This window comes from Phaethon aethereus (genome assembly GCF_964289735.1).
Source record: "Phaethon aethereus genome assembly, chromosome: 2".
NCBI classification, from domain to species: Eukaryota; Metazoa; Chordata; class Aves; order Phaethontiformes; family Phaethontidae; genus Phaethon; species Phaethon aethereus.
The window spans coordinates 30573846-30584613 of record NC_138582.1 but is presented as its reverse complement, the minus strand read 5'-3'; the positions used below and the strand labels follow the sequence as shown (position 1 = coordinate 30584613).

General features: G+C 39.1%; 1 protein-coding gene across 1 annotated transcript in view; it reads right to left on the bottom strand.

Moving 5' to 3' along the window:
• Window positions 1-251: 251 nt before the first annotated feature.
• CNGB3 (cyclic nucleotide gated channel subunit beta 3) overlaps window positions 252-10768 on the bottom strand; it is a gene marked incomplete at its 5' end in the record, with an annotated part of 97174 nt that continues 86657 nt past the window's right edge. Inside the window, 4 exons of the mRNA XM_082015082.1 lie at window positions 252-591; window positions 1735-2062; window positions 5562-5708; window positions 10211-10329. Of these exons, the coding sequence (XP_081871208.1) occupies window positions 349-591; window positions 1735-2062; window positions 5562-5708; window positions 10211-10329 (837 nt within the window). The 3' untranslated portion in view covers window positions 252-348. The remainder of the gene's footprint in view (window positions 592-1734; window positions 2063-5561; window positions 5709-10210; window positions 10330-10768) is intronic.

The following is a 10768-nucleotide window of genomic DNA, read 5'->3' as shown; positions in this document are numbered from 1 at the left end:
AGAGCAAACTGAGCAACAGGAACAGCAATAAGAAAGCGAGGATACACAGGAGAGGGAAGAGGAGAAGCAGGAACAAGACAGAGTAAGAGATAAGGGAGAGCATGGATCAAACAAGAAACAAGTGGTCCTGAAATACAGTCTGAGCTCTAATTCCTATTACACCAGAAGTTCTCTCTTCAGGCTCAAGATTAAGAGGTAAGTATGTAAATTGTCCAGTTCTCTCAGGAGAGGAGGAAGAGGAGGAGCCGGGGTAGATTTTTCTCTTGAGTAATCTCTACTTTTAATCTTTTTTACCCAAAAGCAAAGTCACATTAGCCCTCTGAATTTAGCCACAGCCCGAAGCACCATCTATTCATTTTTTTTCTCTTTAACTTCAACTTTAAGGATCTCTCCTTCTCCTGCTCTGGGGGATGGAGACATACTAATGATCAGAGACTCATTACTGGTTCTTCTGTGCATAACTGCAGGTGGTTTAGGCGTAGTGTCTGCATTCGGTTCTTCTTTTTGTGCAGGGGGTACAGATGAAGCCGTGGGCTCCATGGGTTTCTTCTCCTCTTGTTCAGGCTTACTCTCTGCTTCATCTTGAGTTTCCTAGAAGCAAGAAGTGAAATGTTTTCCAATGCTGCAGAAGAAATTCAGTAGTTATATTCTGTATATGCAGTGGAAAGGCACAGCATGGATACTGTGATTAATGGTATGCAACGTATATAAATTCATATTTAGATGCCAAAAATCAGTTTCTAAATGAAAAATACAATTTCAGAACCAGAATGTCAATATAAAACCTAGGAAAAAGCTTGTAGATAGTGATAATATCTGCTTCTTATTATTACAGCAGGGTGAAACAGGCATGCTCTGGGGCACACAACCCTTCCTTAGGTCTTGCCTTCCTTTATATAGAAAGAAAAAGTGTTATGTAGATCTTGACATATTTCCCAGTGCCCCAGTTCCTTGGCCAAGCCTATTTGCTACTAGGTTCACAAATACACAATAAACTGAGCAATGTTTCTGCTCTGATCATAGTGTTGTAGTCACTTGTGTAAGCAAAGTCCTTAACTTAAAAAAAAAACCAAAACCAAACACTGCCAGTTCAGCTATAAAGACAGAAAAGAATTCTGCCACCTTTGGCTAAATAACTGAGCAGGTTCTTCTTAATATATCTCAGAACAAAGTATAACGTGGGAATTATTTTTCATCAACTAAAATAACAATTTTCTTATAAGTGCACTATATTACAGATTTAATCAGTTTTACCTGGGATAAACTTTCAATTTTGTCTTCAGGATTTTTGACAACCAAAGATCTGACTTTGAATTGGAAAGTTCACCGTGTGCTTGAGTCAGCTGTATCGGATTACTGTGCTAGGATATTTCTGTATTTACTGTTGTTTACATAAAATTAGAAGATCAGATGCCCTTAGAGTCTTTGTGAAGTCTATTTTATCCTTACTTTCTTTGAAGCTTTTTGTTTGCTTGCTTTTTTCCTTGCTTTTCGTTTGCTTTTGTTTTCTCTGCTCCGCACAGAGACCAGGTCCAGGAAGATTTGAGCCAAATTTTAGAATTAGTGTTTACAGAGATTAGGTACAGTGATTATATCTCAGCTACTGGGAGTTTTTGCCGTTGATTGCAGTAAGGCTGCATTTTCATCTGCTCTGTTTGCCCAGGCCCTCCCAGTATCTTTCCTGTTTCCCTCTTCAGCACCTGCAATTATCTACTGTATTTTCTGTGGCATTACCTGAATGTCTTGTTCTCTCTTCAGCTGCAGCAGCCTACTAAGGCCTTCTCTTCCTTTGCCTCCAAACATTGCTTTAAACAATTTTGGAGTTTCCTCTTTCAGCTCAAACAGACTGGCTAAGCCCCGTGGTTGTTGCACTGTTGGTCCTGGAGCTGGTTTCCCCTTCTCCTTCAGCAGCACCCTAGAGACAGGAAGGAACGAGAACATGCAGCGGTGCTGTGCAACTGAGCAAAGTTCCTGCAAAGCTAAAATGTCGTATTCATGGATGAAAATCTGGAAAATTTTCCAGCGAATTTTTTTTGTCCCAGGTCCAGTGGCAAGAGGAAAGCTGGAAAGGATAAGGGTTTTACCCTAGGCTCTGGTAGAGGTGGAGGCTACTGTTCTAATTTGGAGTTAGAATCATAGAATCATTTAGGTTGGAAAAGACCTTTAAGATCATTGAGTCTAGCTATAAACCTGACACTACCAAGTCCACCACTAAACCACGTCCCTAAGCACAACAGCTACATGTGTTTTAAATATCTCCAGGGATGGTGATTCAACCACTTCCCTGGGCAGCCTCTTCCAATGCTTGACAACCCTTTTGAAGAAGAAATTTTTCCTAATATCCAATATAAACCTCCCCTGGTGCAATTTGAGTCCATTTCCTCTCATCCTATCACTAGTTACTTGAGAGAAGAGACCAGACCAACACCCGCCTCGTTACAACCCCCTTTCAGGTAGTTGTAGAGAGCAATAAGGTCTCCCCTCAGCCTCCTCTTCTCCAGACTGAACAACCCCAGTTCCCTCAGCCGCCCCTCATAAGACTTGTGCTCCAGACCCCTCACCAGCTTCATTGCCCTTCTCTGGGCATGCTCTAGCACCTCAGCATCATTCTTGTAGTGAGGGGCCCAAAAATGAACACAGTATTTGAGGTGCGGCCTCATCAGTGCCAAGTACAGGGGCACGATCACTTCCCTACTCCTGCTGGCCACACTACTTTTGATGCAAGCCAGGATGCTGTTGGCCACCTGGGCACACTGCCGGCTCATGTTCAGCTGGCTCTCAGCTAACATCCCCAGGTCCCTTTCCGCCGGGCTGCTCTCCAGCCACTCCTCCCCAAGTCTGTAGCGTTGCATGGAGTTGTTGTGACCCAAGTGCTGGACTCAAGCGCTGGGCCCCGTTGAACTTCATACATTTGGCCTTGGCCCATTGATCCAGCCTGTCCAGCTTCATCTATAGAGCCTTCCTACCAATCAACACTTCTGCCCAACTTGGTGTTGTATGCAAACTTACTGAGGTTGCACTTGATCTCCTCGTCCAGATCATTGATAAAGATATTAAACAGAACTGGTGCCAATACTGAGCCCTGGGGAACACCATTTGTGACTGGTGATCAGCTGAATTTGACTCCATTTACCACAACTCATTGGGCCTGGCCATCCAGCCAATTTTTTACTCGGCAAATAGCACACACATCCAAGCCATGAGCAGCCAATTACTTACTTACATCCTAGAGAATAAACAAGTACAGGATCGAATTAAGGTATCGCAAAGCAGATGAGAGTTTTGTAAGGTGAAAAGTAGTATGGAGGGGATGGATGCCTCATACCTGAGATGGAAGTCTCTTACCTGGCCTTCTGGATGAAAATTCAGAGAGAATTTAGTGCTCAATTTGGAGTCCAGCTGATGCTTGTGGAAATAACAGTTTACCAAACTAACAAACTCAGCATGGCTTATCTCTCATAGGTCAGGTTAGACAGTGGAGGGTACTTATTTTTGGTCTTCTTCAATAGAATAAGGTACCCTGAAGATATGAAAACTACTGCCAGTCACTTGGCAGACTAGATATTCACACCCTTCTGTAGCTGTACTTATATGCAACCATTACACAAAGTGAGAATGAACAACGAGGGTAAAGATTAGATGACAGTTCCAAGATAGTTGGAAGCAGTGAAAAGCAGAGGGTTTTCATGCTTTCAATTTCTATTAGGTTACTGTACAGTTTTCAATGTAACTTTTCTATCCTTGCAAAAGCCCTGACTTAAGGCTTTTTATAACAAGGACTATACGTTCAGTCTGAAGTACAGTAAATCCCATAATACTGTAACTTTCTCCAGTGTTTTGTTCTTTGTAACTTCGGGAATTTCAGAAGTGAAGATTTTACTTTTTTTAAGTTTTATTGTCATGAATTTAAACAGCACACTTCAACAGCTTGTGTGGGTTTATTATGTGAAGACTATACAGTGACTATTGAGTGGGTGACAACAGAACAAATTTCTTGCTTGAGTAACTCCTTTGCGTTTATTTCAAGGAGACTTTTAAGGGTGTGGGATGGCCAATGCAACCGCACGGAGAACTCTAACATAAACCTTCCAGGGCAGACTAACTGATAACTTGATTCCAAAACTGAACATAACTGCAATCTTTATCAAAGCAGTGCACAAGCCTCATGTTGGTGCCTCGTTTTTCTAGAGACATGGCTGACCATACATGGAACACGGGAGTTTTGGAAGAATTAGTGGATGCCTAGACAGGTGAGCAGAATACATGGCCTCCAGCACAGGGCAGATACTGCGTATCTTTAAAGTTAAACAGGATATCTGTAACTAGTCTGATATCTAGAGTGTGCTTTGGGCCCAAATGGGAGTGCAGATACAAAGGATGGATGGTTATTAAGGTCCTGCGGTTGAGAAAGGCTATCTGGAGGAAGTAGAAGTCAATGGCTTGGGTGGGCCATTAATATGATTAGGGTGGGCAAGAAAGCAGAAGAAGGTAGTATGGGACAGAGAGACAGGAATAACAAGTAATGATGGTTGTACAACTGTTCAGAAAGAAGTTGGAGACAAGTCAGGAAGGATAAATGCTAGGGACCATCAGTCAGAGGATTTGTTCCACCTTTCTACCTGTTGATGCTGGTTTTGAAAATTGAGCGGTCATCCCATTCTGTGTCTAGATTCCTTGTTCCTCAGGGACATGATGATTCTCAAGATACTATCATTTGATAATCAGGGCTGTTGAAACATGCTGAATGCAACCTGTCTGCTAGCACTTCCACTAAACAAAATGTCACTCCTGTGCTGTATTCAGTCTTCTCTGGTGGAATTTCAAGTCTGGGAGCAAACTTCCAACCTTTGATACCAATGTAAGGCGAGAGCTGAGAACAATAACAGTGCTGAAGTATACTAACAAACTGTTTCACATATTTGGACCTTTTACAAGGTAGTCATTTTGTCATAATTTTATGGCAAAATATGACAATATTTTGGCCTTTCAAAGCTAGGGAAATGGTGCTTCTAGCAAGCTACAGCCAAAGCAAGACAAAAAGCAGCTTCGTTTGAAATCCCCTTTCAGATTCTTTTGAACAAAATGCACACCTCTCAAATCTGTGTACTTCCATCTTCTTGGGCCTTTAAATCCGTTCCTAACTACTGTTTAAGATTTTGGAAATGCATACATGCCTGTGGGTACATTGAAGTGTATCAGTGTAGCAGGTGTTCGGTTGCATCTTTGAAAACCTACTCCTCAACAAATATCTGTCCTGCAGTTTCTTTCTTGACTATGTAAGGAGTCCTGGTATTCATCTCCTATTTGTTTAGTTACCTTAAATACAATGGAGGAGGCAACTACATTCAGGACTTCATTCTACTTACCACATTTCTACAAACCTTGGAATCCCTGCCAAGATCATGGCTTCCACCAAATACTACCAGGCAAATCTGACCTCTAAATACAAGGGTGTTTACATCTCTTACTCTTACAGGAAAGGAACACAGATCTGTCTAGAAGCCACAACTGTCCCTTCTGCAGCTAAATAATGTTCTTTAAAAACTGTTCTTAGGACATACTTTGCTTTCTTCATGAGAAGTTTTTCTGACTCAGGATAGTGCACCAAGATTTCATTGAGTGTTTTCTTGTCCAGAGTGAAAAGGTTGGCAAAACCATGAGCCACCACATTGGCAGTCCTTCGATTTCCTCCACCTGCGGCTAATAGGCTGCAATGAAAATAAGCATTGTCAGTCACATCGTTACTTGCCCTAGTGAGGAATCTCTTTGCTGATGGTTCTCAATTAAAGTCATCATAAAGCTCACTTACGTACCCAACTGTTCTCTCTGATATTCTGTAAAGTCTCTTTGCAGCTGGGATTGGAAATACCTTCTTGCCTCAGGAAAGCAAATTGTTGCTACTGGTCAGGAGTATGTAGATGCTAAGGACTGTGAAAGGTCTTGCTAGATAGAGACATTTCTCCCAAGAGACACCCACTGCAAGGACTGCATTTGCTTTTGTCCTTGTGTGAACTTGGCATTTCCTCAATTTTATTGTTGAAAATTATTTACATCAGAAATAGAGCAGCACAAGTTTGTTATTATTGAAAGAGTTATTTACAATGAACGAATGATTCTCTAAAAATTTTCATTTTTCTGAGTGAATAACTTCTGTGGGACTCTGTTTTTCAGTTTTCTCATGTACCACATCCCATGTTTGAAAGATGGCAAGTTGAATGATATGGATTAGGAAGGACTTTCAAGCTGACAGTTACAAATGTGTCTGCCAGAAAAAGAAGGCTATTTTCTTTTGAAAGTAAGGCATTAGAGCAGTTCAGTAAGCAGTAGTTGGCCAAAGGTAGGACATCCACATAAAAATTAGATGTTGTACAAATAAAAATTAAATTGTTCATCTTGCATTAAGCAAATGAAATGAAGAGACTTCACTTCTCAGCTGTGTTGATAAACAAAAGAAGTTGCAATTTGCTCTTAGTACTAAAATTACTTTATCACTGTATTCAAGGTGACCCACCCTGAAAATTTGTCCCTTAAACGTTTCCCAGTGAGTAAATATTTTTAGAGAATATTTAGTAATTTTTAAATTTAAAAGTTATTAATAAAGGATTATTTGGACACCATAAAACGTTAAATAGTACTAATCCAAAATATTAATCAAGGATACATAAATATTGGTGTTAATATTAAATATATTTAAGGAACAAATTTATTATTATTAGATCATATGGATAATATATTATATTTGATTTATAAAGGATAGTATGAGATATCTGCAACTGTGTTTGCAAGGCTGTTTTTACACACACACACACACACACACACACACATGTTTTTCTGCAACCCAAGATGGCAATCAATATATGAATTCAAGCTGAAAATACTTGAGTATATCGTCGTCTTTTTAAACAGTTCTGTACAATTCCTCAGATAGAATAGGACTATTTGCACAATAAGATAAGCAGCTAAAGAAAATTGCAAACAGCTTTTGAGTTCTGATGAATCACTTCTCAACAAGTCATTGAACAATCATTTTCAGGCTTTCTCATTTTATTGAGGCAGACTAGGACTAAAGAGATCAGCTGTTTCATTATGGTGATGATGTGAGGTGAATTTGACAAGTAAGGCAGTCCTTGCTCAAACAGAATTACTAAGGACAGTGTTATGGACTTTGTGATTGAACCTATTTTGGCTAGTGTGCTAAGATTTACATGATAGATCAGATTTTTAAAAAGAACTACAGTTGCCTGGTGATAGTTCTTGATACTGTAATATCTGTATTAATAGAGAAATTTGGTTTTTTACCTTACATTTTTTACTTCAGTTGTTAGCCTGAAATGCTGTAATGTAGTATGAGATGATAACTTTTGAATTTTTATGCTAGTAAATTTAATTTAGAGGTATAAAGTTGTCAAAGTGATGACTCAGTGGTTTTGTGGGGTTTTTTTTTATAGTTGATCTCTGTAAGAATCTGCTGTTCATTGAACTGGCTTGTGGTGGCTCAGCTCAGCACCTATGTGCATATGGAGAGAACTGGTAAGTCAGGAAAGGGAAATAGGTCTGGATCTTGCTTCTGAGCAAGATGTCAAACACCAAAGTGCAGTGCTCATTGAAACGCAGCAGCTGCCGCTTCGTGGGAAACCCTGGGACAAAGTGGAAAATGTAATCTTTCACAAAGCTAAAGACTCCCTTTAGTTTTCATTTTTTAAATAAATGTTAAAGTTAAAAAACAGCTGAAAGGCCAAAGCTGAGACCTAATATTTAGAGATCTTCCTGTCAAAAATTTACATATAATGGAGAAATGTTTTAATTTTTTGAGAATTACCATTTTCTGAGAGGAAATTGTTCGAGTGAAATAACAGTAAATGGATGAATGAGGACATCTGGCTTAAAGTGTAAATTTCTCTGGGCTAATGAAGTGTTGTGTTATAGTTAATTTCTCTCTTTCTCAGTTGTCTGTGCAGACAGGCTCTCACTAAGGCAGCACTCTGTCTTTAATTCCGAGTTTATTTTGCTTCCCCAAACTGATATTATCTATCCAGGAAAGTAGTAACAAGGGTAAGATGTTAACTGGAAGGTAACTCCTATTACTTAATCTGTTTCTGTAATAATTTTCAAGGATTAAATTGGCAAAGGGCTTGTTTGAACATTAGTCTTGCATTAGCCTTCTAGTATAACTCAGGGAAATTTTTTGAAATAAACATTTTTTGTTTGCTTCAACTCCTTTGCCCTCAGAGACTTTTAAAGCATCATTTGCATGCATTTTGAACAGAGTGAGATTAAATAGCAGTTGTCTTATACATCATGTAGTTAAACCACTTGATTAAAGCTGACATATTTCTCTAACCAAATCTTGAATCAGAAATCAGAAGGAAATCAGTCTGGTATCAGGTGATAACCATGCTATAAATACTAAGGGGAAAATTTAGGTGTGCTAAATGAAGTAGTATTTCATCCATTAAATAAAATTTTTTTCATTTGCTTCTGCTATACAGTATTCAGAAGACCTTGACAAAACTTTATATGGAGAGGTGCTATACAAACTCATTATTTTCTAACACTTTACCACGAGGAAGAGGATAAATCTCGACTGATACACTTAGTGCTTCATGTCTTTGCTTTTCTTCAATTCTGGAGATGTCTGCCAGTTGCTGTGTATTTTCTCCTCAAGTTTATCCACTGCCTAACATTTATATGCAAATTATGTGTGTCTGAATGGGTATACTGCCGCAGTAGATCAATGATGAAGAAAACAAGACTAGAAATGTAGGGTTATAGCATTGCTGAGGGTTTTACTGTCCTTATTGGCAACTATGTGAAGAGTAACACATATTGGGAAATGAATCTTTAAAGGCTGTTGTGCAGTTCTCATGTGGAAATAAGTGCTCGCCTGTATTAGATGAAAAGTTTGAAAATCCTTCCTTGTTTTAAAACCAATCATTATACTTTCTCAGTTTTAAAAATAAAGTCTTTGCTCCAAGTGCAAGACTAATGAATAATTGAAAGCTATGTGTGTGTTACATAGCTGGGCTGCTGTAGCTTTTTCTTTTATGTTTTCAGTATCCAGCCCTTACTGAAAACCAGTGCATTCTCAGCCTTTCCACTTAACTTACCATACAGCATTTTGTTTTGAGGCTTTGCTCAGGTATGATATTGTCACACAGAGAAATGCCTTTCAAATAACCTTCTCTCAAGGAACTAATACAATTTCAGTTTCCCACTCCATGAAAAAGGTCTGTATCTATGGGATATATCAGGTGATTTCCACTTGAGGTCTAAGAAAGTTCTGTACACATGTCACTGGATAAACGGGAACGTTTCCCTTACCACAAAGGGAGGCACAAGTAGAAGATAAATATAAACCTGGCACAGAGCTGATTACCACTTTTCAAAAGGCAGATTAAAGCTACCAGCAAGAGGATTAACAACGACAGGAAGGCAGCTGGAAGAAATCAAAGATCCAGTTTATCACATGCAGCAGCACATGTGTTTTATTACTTTTCCTCAGGCCAATCTCAGCAGGGGATGCAGTGCCTAAAATCTAGTACTTGGGAATTGGGGAACATGACACATAAGAGTTAATGGATTTTGCATAGCAACCATGTGGAGAATACGAAAACCATTTGCAGCCACCTGAGAAATTTTTTTTTTCTCCAGATAGACTCAGACCCAAAAATCTGGTCTGTCTGCCTTTTTCTTGGTTTGTGTGCTCTTAAATGAATGCATTTTCAAATGAGGATGCCTGATTTTTGGCAACTTAATCCCTACTTCAGCTCCTAAGTGAATCAGTCTTATTTGCTCTTTTAGATTTTTTTATCTCCTTTGTTGGAAATTAATTATCGTTTTTACCATCTGCTGTGTAAGGGCGCCTAGTCTCACTATATAGGCAATAAAATGCATTTGCTCCTGCTGTATTGCAGACCTCAGAACAGGAAGATGTGTTAAATCTTTTAAATGCCGAAGGAGAAATCTGTCTGTATATCCCTGTGTACATTGCCCAAAACATTGGTCTCAGATCTTGCTGGATTAGTATCTGATGCTTCACTCTAGATTTTCCTTCACTGACCTGCATCTCCTTGCTCAGTGTCCTCTTGGTTGATCCTACCAACTTTCTAGACTCCCATGGTAGCGATCATGCTTACTACAGAGAAGTTAAACAACCATTGATTATTTGATCAGTTCTAAAGAAAATGTTAAAAAATAGCAATGGACCTACCTGATCTCCCCAAATACAGCTCCTGCTCTTAGTGTAACCAGGACTTTTGTACCATCAGGGCCTCCAAGGACTTGAACTTCACCCTGTTTGATGATGTACATCTCTCTGCCAATCTCTCCCTTGGAACACAAACACATAAAGATCTCACGTTTTAGCAGGACAGTGGTTTTTTGTTAGGATAATCTGACAAACACTTCTTTAAATATCTTTTCCCTTTCTTATACACAGGTTTACTGGTGTTATGGAGAAATAAATGTTTGCACTACTTTTCCTAGCACTGAGCAGAAATGCAAGGACTGACTCTGGTAAATATAATTGTGATGTGGGACAGTATTTGAACAGGAGTAAGGCTATCTAGGCCAGGTTGGAAAAAGAAGAATAGATAATAATCTGGTTGTAGCAACCATTTCCATCAACTGTTCTGGTGGAAACTAAAGTACTTCAGCAGTGTATTTAATAACAGAGAAGTGCAAAAAAGCCTATGCTTCATGGTCTAAAAATCTTCAGTTTTTAAACTATTGTGTCTAGTCATCACTTACCCAATTTAAAAGGAAAATA